Below are 14878 nucleotides of genomic sequence, written 5' to 3'. Positions count from 1 at the left end.
ATCCGTACGCATGTTTACTGAAATTGTTTACACAATTTCAATAATCTTGAATGATCACTTTGATCGTGTTTGTATTCAAGGTGTGACCCTATCCCATTCAAGAAGATTCACTTTTTTTAGTTTATTAAACATATCAATTTTAAACAACATATCTTAAATTTCACAAACTTTTGTCAGCATTTCGCATTGGTCTTCAGGTTACACGAAATGAAAGTGATTATAAATCACAATCAAATATGCACCCGAAGATCAATACAAAACACAACGACAAATTTTCATGAAATTTAAGACATGCATATTAAAATTGATATGCTATAATAAACTATGAAAAAATTATTACTCTTCTTAAATTGTCCAACCAGACAATTCAAGATTCAATACTTGTAAATTATTATTACCATCTCCTCTATTTTCATTTGTAAAAAGTACATTTGTTTAAAAAAACTAGAGATAGTAAGTAATTTTTGTATTGAATCTCAAACGGGAAACTAAGACTAAATCACAACAACAATATATATTGAAGCAAACAAATAATTACATATGTAACATGCAATACATTCAAGCAAACAATATATTCAACCAAGAGTAAATAACATCAATTGGTCTCAAAATCTATCTATCTTGTTATTTTTTTATGTCTTATATTTTGTTAACTACCTTGACTTACACTCTTTGAATCAATTCCTTGAAAATACTTAGTCTTTACTTTTTTAACTAACTTCACTTCCATTCTTTGAATTCCTTTCTTCTAAAAGATTTAAATTCAAAAATAAACAAAAACCTAAATACATTTTCAATCACTTAACACCAATTAATCATCCCAAATTTCCAGCCTTCAAAGTTTGTTGAAAAAAACAACTCAGCTTAAATTTTATTAGATAACAATGCTACAATTCAACGTGTCAATCACTACACTATACATTTCTAAATATATAATTAAGATTTCGCCGTTTTTCCCAATCAATTGTTTATGTTCTTTATGTCTTAATCCAATTCCCAAACCCCCAATACACAAACTGCCGAAAAAACTAAGAAAGAAAAACTGCCAAAACTTCAAGCAGGGACCAATTTTATTATCAAACACAGCAAATTAAGACTACCCAAATAAAAACAACCTAAACGTAAAGTTTATATATGAGCCTCCACCAATGTATATCAGCAAGAACACAATCAACCAACCTCAATGCAGTGGCGGAGGCAGTAGTGGCGGAGGCAGTAGTGGCGGAGGCAGCACCGACGGAGGCAGTAGCGGCGGCCAGCAATGGCGCAACGGCGAACGGAGGAGGCGCGGCCAAAAACGACAACGAGCAGGGTGGTGGTGGCACGGCGAACACAGGCGAGACCAAGCACTACAGCGGTAGCGGCGCGGCGAGCCAGGGAGTGCAGTGGTGGTGGTGGTGGACGCGAGGAGGAAGAACGCGAATGCAGGAAGAAGACGCGCAAATGAAATCCAGGTCTGGATTTTCAAATATGAATTGGGGCTTATACCTCGGTTACTCGAAAAAACCGAAGCAATAACACCATGCGTGACTAACGACCTCTGTTCCTTGCTAAACCGATGTCGTAACTGTGACTAACGACCTCAGTTCCTTTCTGAATCGATGCCTTATCTCTAGCATAGCAGGCAAAGTACCTGACAACGTGGCAAGAGCAGACGTTTAGGCCTCGGTTCCTTACTGAACTGATGCCGTAGCTATGACCAACGACCTCGGTCATTGCTGAATCGATGTCGTAGCGCTGGCGTAGCATGAGCAGGTGTAGCAGGAGCAGGAGCAGGTGTAGCAGGAGTAGGAGCAGACCTTTAGGCCTCGGTTGCGTGGCAGAACCGAGGCAATATAGGCTTCTCAAAAAGTTGTCAGACAGAAATGTCTTTCCTGCAGGACGCTGTGCAGAGGTATATGCTTCGGCTCTTGTTTTAACCGAGGCAGTATGTGCATTCCGCTGCGGGCTCTGTTGCAACCGAGGTATACACTCTTATATGCTTCGGTTCTCCCATAACCGAAGCATATATGGCGCGTTTAAAACCAAAATTTTTACTAGTGTATAAAATAAATAAAATCTATTTACAATAAAATTATAAACATTATTTATATTTAATTTCAAAATAATAATAGTAATAATAATAATAATAATAGTAATTTTATTTTTTTTACTAATTAAAAAAGGGAACACATATGTCTATATATTTTTACCTTGATCATACTTTCTAAAATAATAACTTTTTAAACAATGAATAATAACAAATTTAATTTTAAATTATATTTAAAAAATTCAAGGACTATTTTTATTTTATTCTTTTTTATAAATTAATTAAAATGTAAACACAATATTTTTAATTTATTATTTTATATTATTGTCCATAACTTGAATATTTATTTCTAATTTGTATTTTTTTTCATTTTTTCTTCAACTTAAAATATACAAAAAAAATAAAAATAGATCCATTTCAAGAAATAATATTTCAATAGTTTTATTTTATAAAATAATATTTCAAAAGTCTATTTAAGAAACATTTAAAAAAAGGATTATTATTTAACAAAGAAAATCTCAATTTAGAGAGCATTAAGTATATTTAAATTATATAATTTATCTGTCCGTTTACTGGATGCTAAAGTATTTTAATTATTTTCTAATAATTAATTTTTTGTTAACATCTCATTTAGTATTCTTTAACTAACACTGATTTGTTTTTATTTATAAAATTTAATTATTATGTTAAAAATATTTCAATTATCATATTCATAAGTGTGAAAATAATTTGAGACATAGAATATAGAAAGCGATACATTTGAAAATAATTTGATCCATTTGAATGTGATTTCACCTAACTAGATCCAAAGAATATACCAATAGATCATATATAATAAAAAACCTCATCTAAAAATCTCTTGTAACAAATATTCATCAAATACAACAATAAGAACCAATATAGTAAGATTTATCACTATTTTTTTATAATAATAAAGAAAGTACCTAACTTTTTTGTTAAAAGAAAATTATATATATATATATATATATATATATATATATATATATATATATATATGTGTGTGTGTGTGTTTGTGTGTGAGAGAGTTTAAAAAATGGTAGTTTTAGAAATTATAATGTGTTTTAAATAATAAAATTTGATTATTTAAATATTAAAAATATAAATAAAATTTTTTTATAAAGGAGTTTGAGTATCTTAAAATCAAATCTTTAAACTCTATTCTTTATAGCTTTCTCATTTTTTTTTCTAAAGTTTTTAACCTTTTGTATATTATCGAAAACCTTTAGGATAATCCTTTAGAGTAAGTTGTTCTTCCCATTTCTTTGGTCTGTTTAGTCTTCCTATGCATGTGGGTCATCTAGGATCCAATGTGGTTTTTAAGTCTTCTTCAAGAGTTTTTGTCATCTAGGATCTCATGTGCCTCTTCTCTCTTCTTCCTTGCGATGTAAATTAGGGATGGATTTGTAGGTATGTGAAGAAGCTTGGTGATGTTGTGGCTAGCAAGATGGTGGAGAGGTTGATGACGGTGATCCTTGCGACTGCACATGTCAATTTTTAAATGTCATATCATTCATTGATTCACAGTTAGACTTTTGGTTGTTAACGATTTACACGACGTTTGCAAAAAGAACTAAATTGAACACAAATTACGATCTTTACACTACAAAAATTTGCAATTTTAGTAGGGTTTTTTTTACGTTACCGGTTGTTTTAATCCCCGAAAAATATAATTCCCGGGGTTGCAAAAATCCCTGGAAAAAGCTGCATCGGTAAATAATTACCAACGGTTTTTTCAAAAACACTGCCAGAATCAATAGAGGTTTTGCGAAAACCGTCGGGATTAGTAGGAGTTTTGCAAAAACCGCCGGGATTGGCAGGAAACCGCCTGGGTTAGTAGGGGTTTCGCAAAAACCGTCGAGATTGACAGGGATTTTGCAAAACATATCAGGATTGACAAGGGTTTTGCAAAAACCGCCAAAATTGACAGGATTTTGCAAAAAACAGCCAAAATTAACAAAGATTCCACTCAAACCACAAAAAATGTGTATACATTTTTTTTTATTGATTGTAATAAAATTGATTTTAATAACAAAATAGATAATCAAATAATATAAACTAAAATTGAATATTATTATATAAAATAAATTATATTATTCAGCATACATATTAATCCTAAAGCATAAGTCTTGTATTAACAATTTGGCTACACTACTACTCAGCCATTTACAAAACATCATTACAAGATAATCATACAAAATATATATATATATATATATATATATATATATATATATATATATATATATATATTAACTCCACTACTTTTTTAAGACTTTCCGTTACTTAGGCCTTGTTCACTTGAGTGGATTTGAGGGAGAGTAATTGAGGGGATTTGAGAGGATTTGAAAATAAATTTTTTTGTTGTTTATTTGAGTTAATTTGGAGGTAAGTAAGAATGAATTTGGAAGTAAAGTTTGTGAGAATTAGTCTAGGATTTGATTGACGTGACAGATTAAAAAAATTTACTTCCAAATCCAATCTCATTTACCTCCAAATTCACTCAAATAATCAACAAAAAAATTTATTTTCAAATCCTCTCAAATCCCTTCAATTACTCTCCCTCAAATCCACTCAAGTGAACAAGGCCTCCAAACGCGGAATCAAAGCACGTTTTTTGAGTTTCTCAACATCATCCAACCAATCCTTATTGAAACCACAATTTCGCAGATCTTTTAACAATCCAACAAGTTCAGAGTGGCTTCCGTGATCTTAGCAAGTTTCTCTGAAAAAGAAGGGAAAAGTAACCATAGATGTCAAAAGAAAAACAATCAAAACACATTCAAGTGATAAAATTCATGTCATCTCTCTTAGAACAATATGAAGATAACAAAAAGTAAAAGAGATCTTCTAATAACCTGGAGAAGCTTCTGATACCAACTTTTGCAATGTTTAAGTGCAAAAGCTTCACGATAACCTGGAGATCCCACCAAAGCTAAATCAAGCATTGGATCTAGTCCATATCCAGGCTCAAATTTTCCAATGTTTAAGTGCTCTCGATTTAGTCTCATTTGTATTTCAAAAGGATAGTATGAACGTGAAGAATGTGTTAATAAATCCTCAAGACAAACCAAAAGAAAACTAGCCTCAAAGAAACCACACCAAAGTGCACAATTTTGGGATTATTAGAATTGATGTCTTGCAACTATTAAAATTGGAGCCTGAGCTCGCATCAACATTTTGGGATGGGTCACTGTAACGTCTACTATCACCAGAACCATACCTAGATGATAAGTCGTTTGGATCATTGGCAGCATCATTAAGGCCTTGTTCACTTGAGTGAATTTGAGGGAGAGTAATTGAGGGGATTTGAGAGGATTTGAAAATAATTTTTTTTGTTGATTATTTGAGTGAATTTGGAGGTAAATGAGATTGGATTTTGAAGTAAATTTTTTTAATCTGTCACGTCAATCAAATTCTACACTAATTCTCACAAACTTTACTTTCAAATTCATTCTCACTACCTCCACATTGACTCAAATAAACGACAAAAATATTTATTTTCAAATCCTCTCAAATCCCCTCAATTACTCTCCCTCAAATCCACTCAAGTGAACAAGGCCTAAAGGTCGATCTCTAATCATCACCTGACGAGGGTCCAGAGCTTCTTGGGCTGCTTTTTGCATAATTGTTTTTCCAAACTTATATGAAAAATCAACAAAATAAGTCTACATCTTAACTGATGTATATGCGGAGTCTGCACAACTTATTCATCATGTTCAAGGAGAGTTACAACAAAAGTTATATACATAATCTAATCATATTCTTTCTTCAACAAAAGCTAAAGGCCTTCTGAAACAGCTAGCCAACCAACTATGCTTTGGGCGCTGCCAACCACAACATTAATAGTACACTTAATTTTCACTGCCAAATGGTTCCATTGCTTAGAAAATTGTAATAACTGAATTGTTTAAGATTAGGAATCGGAAGCACTTGCCCGGCGGGAACACCAACTTTCTCGGCATAACCTCCCCCGCCGAGAAGAGCACAGACCTGTGAATTAATAATTTTTAGTAACAGTGAAACAGTTACAGAGGAAAAGGGAATTAGGTTAGGAATTAATAATTACATTTAATATTGGCAAAAAATTATCATCTTCCTATTCCTTCATATCGTAACATTACTAATTGTAGCATTGTTTTCCCACCAAAAGTTTTACTCAAGGATAATGTTTAAATTCAGAGACCAAATCTGGGTTCTTAAATATTCAAAGCGCTAACCAAAATTCTATTAAAAGTTGAGTATATAGATAAGCTGAGAGATCATAATATGCCTTCATCAAAATAGTCTTGAATATAGATTTAATTGGATAAATGTAAATGTTGGTAATTGAATATTTTATAATAAAGATTCTTCAACTTCTCAGGTGTCACCAATAGATGATGATATATGCCTCTACGGTAAAATAGGGTCCATCTCAAGAAAATTATATTCAATTGGAGAAGAACTACAAAAATTCCCTACACAACTAGAAGACTACACGCCTCTCCTTGAAATTAGTAGACCTTCTCACCAACTGTGTACTTAAAATGACAAGAACTGTGTAATTAAAATTACAAGAAATATATGCACCCTACATTCAATACTCATTCACACAAAACGAGATTGATTGATTAAGTTTAATAAAAGAGAGAACCTCTCGGTTTCCATCACGCAGACACCGATCTTAAGTTCGCCATCTCTGCGATCGATTCACCTTTGCTGGCGTCTTTGAACCCAATGACAATAAATTATCAACGAAATGGTGTCGTCGTAACGGAATCCCTGTGCATTCTGCGAGAGAAAATGCGTGAACGTAAGCACCAAGAAAAATGGCGTGAACGCCATAACTCACTTTTACTCCCTTACGTTACCCTAATTTCATTAAAATCGCACTTGATCACCTTTCTACCTCCATCACTCTCGTTTCTAGGGTTTGGTCCGAGAAAAAGAAAACAAAATTGAAGAAGAACTAGATCAGAAAAGGGTTTCGGTCCTAAAGATGAAAAGAGAGAAAAACACAAAAAAAAAAAATGGAGAAGGAGAAGACTAGGGTTCACATTTGACCTTTCTCATGTCGACGAAGTTTTCGAACTCTTTTCTACATTTTTCGAAAGATGGATGAAAGAGAGATTTGAAGGAGATGAAGGCCAAAAGAATTAGGGATTTGAAGGAAAGAAAACTTGTGAAATGAAGAATGGAGGACGGAAAATGCTCTTGCGAAGGTAATTTGAAGAAGAAGCCTATAGACGATGTGATTGATGAACGACAAATGGAGACCCGAAGGTATGAAGCTAAGTGAACTCTGGATGCAGAGGCAGTGCAAAACACAAAATATGCAAAACCGTAAATTGAAAAGCAAAGAACGAAAAATTAAAATCACGCAACTTTATTCTTTAAAAAAATAAAAGTAAAACTTAGTAGCGGTTCTTATATAAACCGCCGAAATATTTAAAAAAAATTTAAGATAATAAAAATATATAAAAACACCAAAAAGAATGTAGTAGATATGCACTGACTAGCCCTCACAAATTTTCTTTTAGTACCACTCCAAAAGACCTCAATGAAATTATATTATATATATATATAAACTCATGTTCATTTCTTACGTGGGACTTTGTTTGTACTCAACAAAATCTCTAAAATCTTATGAAAAAAGAACTTTATCAAATTTCGAAAATGATTTTAAACCTGGTGTATAATCTAATTCCAATAAATTCTTAACTAAATTTAAAAAATTTCGATGAAAACTATAATTGAATTTTGAAGTTCAATAAAACCTATTTCTCTAAATCCATATAGTACCCATTTTTATCTCCATAGATACTATACTGATCATTTAAAATGGAATGCAAATCAATATATATATATATATATATATATATATATATATATATATATAAAATGGAATATGTCTATATGGTCACCGGTGCGCATGGATGAAGAACGAAGATTGGTTTATGTAGTGACAAAATATTTTTGACGAAATCTGGGAGTAAAGTTGGTGTAGAGTGCAGTAGGATTTGCAAAAACAAAAACGAGTAAAAGTGGATGGATATAAGTGGGTAGGATTAATTATAAAAGAAAAAGAAAATCATTCTTATAAAAAAGGTACTTTTATCATTAATTTAAAATTTTAAGGTAAAAAAGAAAAGTTTAGAGGTGTATGAAGATATTATAATTCATTAAGGTTGTGTTCAAATTACCGAGAGCGAGGAATGGAAGGCAAAACTGTTTTCACATTCGAACATTTGCAAAGACAGAATGAAATGGATTTGCGAGATATCAGATTTTTCTATTACTCGCTCTTATGAGATGATTTGGAGTGAATTGAAGGCAACTCTTCACCTAAACAAATTGCGCTATTCGATTCCAAACTGTATAATTGGTTCCAGAAATGCTATATCCAGTTTCACTGCGCAGAAGAAATTAAGTTAAACGTCATATTCGATTTTGGTCTGAGTATTGGGTTACAGTTTTGTGAGATTCGGTTCCAGGCCTTCGTTGCAGGTATACGTTTGGATTCGATTCCGGGGTACGTTATTAGGTTCCAGCAAGCTTCACCCATCTTCCTTAGCCGCCTGCGCCGACCACCGCCGGAAGGTGTGGTTGTTCGGTAGTTCATCCAAGAAACGTGCCTGCCATGGCGAGAACAACGCCAGGAGGCACGATGATGATTCACTACCCTTCCCTTCCTCCAACACACCTCAGCCCTTGCCCCTGTCGGAGCTCGCCGCTTCCTCCATCGTTCTCCGCACAGACGGCGAATGCCGTCTTCCCTCGTCCAAGGATGTATAATAATATTGCGGGAAAGAGATTAGTGTTTGCGAGTGAATAGTGAGAACTAAGCCATGCTTGCTGGTTGTATTCTAGTGGCACACAATAAATGAACGAATGAGAAATTCTTATCAAGCTTTCAATGAGATTTAAGTTGGAGTGATATAAAAATGGGAGATTTGCATTCCATCTTGTTTTATTTTATTTTATTTTATGTGTTTTCTGGGCCTTTTGCCCGCCGTTGTTATGCAGGGTGAAGCACGAGCAGTGGTGTAGTTGACGTTGCTGCAATAAGTTTTTTTTTTCTTAAGTTACTTTAAGTTTGATTTTTCATATATTTAAAAATTATAATAAATACTTTAATATTATTTACAAACAAATATTACATTTAAAAGAATTCATTTTACTAATTTATATTTTTTTTACTTTTTTTAAATTTACTTTAATCATTATTTTTTACTTTTTATAAATATTTCTACAATTAAATATAACATGAACCATTATCATTTTATATTACTTTAATAATTAGGGGTATTTTGGTAATATTTAATTTTTACTAATTAAACAATTTTTTTTATCTATCACATCAATCAAATCCTACACTAATTCTTACAAACTTTATTTCCAAATTCATTTCCAATTACATTCAAATCCACTCAAATAAACAACAAAAAGTTTACCCTAAATCTCCTCAAATCCATTCACTCATTCTTCCCAAATCATCTCCTCTCCAAGTGAACACAACCTAAGTGAACACACCCTAAGTGTACTTTAATATAAAAAATACCCTTTGTTGCATAGATAAAGGTACATTGCAGGAAGGCTTAGGTTGGCAAATGTCTATCCTACAACATGTGTTCTGAGTAGTGGCTGTGATGTTATTGTGGTATCTTCATCACATATAACTTCATAAATTCTTAAGTACTCAATTCACACGCAATTTAAGTCTCACAATCTACAGAATTTTAATTTATTTAATAATTCAATAAGAATACAATAAGGTGAGGTGTTGCACTGTTTGTATGAATAAATATGTAATAAGTATAGAAAGGAGTATAGTTATAACATTTATATTTCTTTTGATGTTGAGAAAGTAAATATCTTTGAAATTTTAGTGAATTTGATAGATTATAAAATGAGTTATAACTTATGTAGTAAAAAAAAAAATTGACAGAGAACATATATATATATATATATATATATATATATATATATATATATATATATGGTATCAAAATATATTGTAGGTTGTGAGGTGAGAAAATTTAAGTAGGTTAATGGAAGACAAGTGGCTGTAAGAGGGTGGATCGTTCGGTTTTGACGGTAGTATTTAAATTAAAATTTCAAATCACGTTTCACTTTCTGCATGCACTATCTCTTCTCCAACCTTCTGAAATCTTCTTTTCTCCTCCTTCTCTCTAAACTCTCTCTCTCTCTAGAACCTCACACGTTCTCTTCATCTGATCAACAATCAGGTGGTGCTTGAGTTTTCCTAATATCAAGAGCTTTCTTTTGAACCGATCAAGTGGTCTTTTGAGCTGGTAAGTTCTTCTTCTTCTTAGAAATTCTGTTTTCTAGCACATGCAAACCAAGTTTCTAGTTGTATGTGTTTATCATCTTCTTCTCTTAAAATTCTGATCACATTTTTGGTTTATGGTTGGTCTATTTTCATCAGTCGGTTAACCTTAGGTTTCTAAGAAATTTGGTGGTGAGCGAGTTTCTGCAATTGAGAGTTTTTTGTCCAGTTAAGAGGTAAGGAAAGCTAGTTAATTTACTATGTATGAAAAAGTTGTTTGATGATTATGCATGTGTGTAAAAGTGAATGAATTGGTATTCGGCATTGTTGGACGTGTGCATGTGTAGATAATTTGATGTTGGCTTGATTTTTGTGTATAACCGAAACCTGTGAACTGGTTGAGTAGTTCTACAGAGTTATGTAGAAAGTCGAGCGCTCGTTGTTGAACGATCGGTCATGTCAGTTAATTGGGCTTAGCAATAATTCAGTTTTGTAGTGATATTCTGTCTTAGTGTTGTTCCGTTAATATTGATGTTCAGTTTTAAAAATATTGTTCTTGATATCATTCGGTCATGTACTGTTCTTGGTAGCGTTTGGTCATGTACTGTTCTTGATAACGTTCGGTCATGTACTGTTCTTGATAGCATTCGGTCATGTACTTTTCTTGGTAGCGTTTGTTATTAGTAGTACTATGTATTAGCGTTCAATTTTGGTAGTAATCGATGGATTATAACATTCGGTCATACACTAGTATTCGGTAGTCATAGCGATCAACCCGTTCGGTCATATGCTGATTGGCAGCTCGGCAATGTTTAGGTACTCGGTCAGTAACTGAGTTTGGTCTTTTTAGTCTTACCCATTTATGACCGTTCGACTTTAGGTGTGTGGATGGTTTCTTGTTAAGCGCTCGGTCTTGTACTAGCAGTTATGCTAGTGTTAGCGCTCGGTCGTGTACTAGCAGTTATGCTAGTGTTAGCGCTCGGTTGTGTACTGGCAATAATGCTATTGTTAGCGCTCGGTCTCGTACTAATGCTCGTTCTTGGTAGTGTTCGGTCTCGTACTAGCGCTCGTTCTTGGTAGTGTTCGATTTTGTCTTATAGTGAGTTTTCGTTCGGTCGTACTCAGGGGTTGTGTTGTTGTCGTTAGGTTCTATGAATGATTATTTGGACTTTAAATGCTAATTTCACTGTTTGACTTTGATTGCTTGAGATAGTTGTATTGATATATTGTGTATGAGAAATTTTATTGATATTCCAATAAGACATATGTTTCAAGTAATGTGGAAGAGAATTCCAAGGAGGAATGTTTCACTGAAAAGTGTATTGAAGTGGTAAAGTATGAATATGGATAATGAAATTCACGGAGTTCATCCTGATATTCTGATGATTACCAATTCTCAAGTAGAGATGGGTAATGCATTGTGTGAGAATGACAGGAGGTCCTAGCCTATAGGTTCTTGGGTGAGTTATAACGGACTAACCTCGGGTGGTAGCTGATGGTTTTCCAGTTACTAGACCACCCGAGTTCATGAATGACCTCAAGCTACATATTCACACAATCCGGATGGTCAAGTAAGGTGTTCGTTGTATGCATGAAGTATAGTGTTCAGTTTGTATATGCTTACTTGTATTTGTTTTGGTATGTTGTAGTGTTCAGTTCTGCATTGTTTATACTTGTACGAAATGTATGTATGTTTGCACAATTAAATTACATTAGCTTACCCTTATTTCCTGTTTTGCCCATGTTTTCGTTCGGTTTTCTCTTGAGATGATCATCCTTTTGGGTGTGAGTAGAGGGGGAGGAGTGTACGTTGGAGAAGGAGTTGGACGGCGAGAATCCTACTGTTTAAATTATGACCATTCGGTCATATTATTGTCTATAGTTTTGGGTGAACTGTTCGGTCACAGTAATATTTTTGTATATTCTAGTCAGTTTTGTGTATAGTTTTGTAGTAATATAGGAATTGTGTAAAATTTTAAATTTTAGGTTAACTTTATTTTTCAGCAACTCTTTTATCATATTATTAAATGATGACACATGTATATAATTATATGCTATATTTTTGGATGTTACATGTTGATTTGGTATCCCTAATAAAACAAAGTTTAAAACATATATATTAAATTAAATTTATTAAAATAAAATTATTTAATTTTACATTTATTAATTTCATTATTTTACGTTACCTTTCTTACACCTATTATGAAGATGAACTTGATGTTCCGTTTTTACTTTCACGTCATCGTATATTCGATAATAAGGATATTATTCATTCCCCTTTTTGATAATATTCTTCTCTCTATAATCTTTTATATCATTTTACTTTCATAATTTCATAACTTGTGTTCGAGTACTGTGCTATCAGTTACCTCAAAACTTCTATCAATAATCAAGACAAACATTTTTCATAACTAAAACACTCAGATTTATAAAATCAACAATTGCTTATTCATCATACCCTTCAGAAACTATCTTCTTCACTACCAACAATACTTACAAACTTATTTCTTGAAATATCAAATACAGCTTATCTTGTTGAGTGACTATGGATAGATCTGAATGAGAGACCTTGAGCCCAAAACGGGAGTTATTGTGTAGTTATTGAAACCAGCAGAGGAAAACAACTTAACCCATTCCTTCTCGTTTCTCTCTTTTCCCTTGACCAACACCATCATCAACATGTCAAAGAACAGCTGTGTTTCAACATATTCTTCATCTTTCACTTCATTATCCATCACCATGTCTATGATTATCACCTTCCCTTCTTTCCCTTTCTTAGATATAGCTTCCTTGCATTTCTTCAATATGCTCACACACTCCTCATCGCTCCAGTCATGTAATATCCACTGTTTTCTCATCCAAAGTAAAAGGAATTAAGCTCATTAGAATAACCACCTCATTTAATATAGTTAATATAGTAGGGACCACTTACTATAAGTCAGATGACCAAGTTGAATCTGCACACCTAACATTAACTTAATTAGCTCTATTTATTAATTAGAAAAAGACTCAACCATGCTTCTACCAATGTACATCCAAAGAAAGAACTCAGCTATAAAAAAGTGTTACTATAATAAGTAATTTGAGGAGACAAGAGAATAAAAATGAGGAGCAATATTACTATATATAATTTGATATATTGTCTCGACGTTCATATATGATTCCGAAACAGTTGGTCTTCGATATTTTATTTGCAGAAGTAGTTAGAATACACAGTGCTACTTAGTTACCGATAATCATTATATATGTTGATTATTTCATTTGATCAACAATGGTGATATTGTTCTTTCTTTTCCAATTGATCAATTCGTTGGTTCAATTCTCTGAAGTTTAACATCAGTCAAGTAAATTGAAAGAAAAGTTAAGAATGTAACAGTGTACTATGATTTGTAACGATATTTTACCTTCAACAAAATGGCATCTGTTGGAGGAATCTCCTCAAACATGTCCCCTCCAACATAATTAAGGTTTTCACTTCCTTGCAAGCCAGAAACAACATGTGGAAGATCAAATACGATGCATTCCAACTGAGGGAAGGATGCGGCAATGACCTTTCCCATGGTTCCTGTACCTCCCCCAACATCAACCAATGACTCCAATCCCATGAACACCCCTTTGCATTTCTCAATCACCGAACTAGTGATTAGTTGAGCATCACTTGCCATGGCATCATTGAATAAGATGTTAATTCTGGGATCAGTGCCAGCATACTCCCAAAACAATTTCCCATGTGCCATTTCAAAGGGTGTAGTAATACCATTTTTGAACCAACTAGAAAACTGAGTCCATGGATTTGTTAAAACTGGATCAAGCATGGCCTGCAGGAAAGGTGCCATACTCATTTCATGGCTCTTAAGCAAAAGCAAAGAGGCATCAGTGAGTGCATACTTGACATCAAGCTCGTTGTCGGTGTGATTGAGTTGAGAGAAGAAGCCAGAATGGACCAAGATTCGCATCAAGCGAGGGATGAAGTGAGTTTTGGAAGAGTGAATTGGAAGTGAAGCAATGAGGTTAGAGAGTGAGATGGGTTGGCCATGGTTGTGTATGATGTCTGCTATGCCTAACTCAACAACACATTTAAGGGACATGGAGTTTATGAAGCTAAAAATATGATTCCATATGTGTGTTTGAGCCCTCAGTAGTTTCGCGTCATGGGATTCCATACTTTGTTGCATAAACTACTTGTTCAATTTGGAATATGCAACCTCACACACCATTTGGGTCTATTTATAATTAAGCAACCGAATACCCAATTAGCTGCCACTTATTATATTATTCATAGGATATGATGGTAGATTATCATGCCTCCATACTGGTATAATATAATATATTATTTGTCTTCGTTCTATCTCCGTACTAATATAATATATATAGATATAGATATTGAGATAAAGTGGTGATTGTGTTGATGGTGTCGACTTTTTTACTTTTGCAACGCTTTCCTTCTTAAAATAATATAAAAGATCTTGCTTGATGATGATGATGGCAGGGGAGAGTGGCACCCTGTATATATATATGTCTTATTATCTGAATTGCATATTGTTATAATTAACTCAATA

General features: G+C 33.3%; 1 protein-coding gene across 1 annotated transcript; it reads right to left on the bottom strand.

Annotated features, from left to right (window-relative positions):
• Window positions 1-12720: 12720 nt before the first annotated feature.
• LOC124831034 (putative O-methyltransferase 3) lies at window positions 12721-14505 on the bottom strand. The gene is made up of 2 exons (XM_047304916.2): window positions 13724-14505; window positions 12721-13165 (listed from the first exon to the last, which is right to left on the bottom strand). The coding sequence occupies exons 1-2, from the start codon at window positions 14492-14494 to the stop codon at window positions 12863-12865; spliced, it is 1074 nt and encodes a 357-aa protein (XP_047160872.2). The 5' UTR covers window positions 14495-14505; the 3' UTR covers window positions 12721-12862.
• Between the last annotated feature and the right edge of the window lie 373 nt (window positions 14506-14878).

This window comes from Vigna umbellata, chromosome 1 (assembly GCF_029865625.1).
Source record: "Vigna umbellata cultivar VRB3 chromosome 1, Vumbellata_1.0, whole genome shotgun sequence".
Lineage (NCBI taxonomy): Eukaryota > Viridiplantae > Streptophyta > Magnoliopsida > Fabales > Fabaceae > Vigna > Vigna umbellata.
The sequence above is the reverse complement of the archived record's forward strand: the minus strand, read 5'-3'. Positions and strand labels throughout refer to the sequence as shown.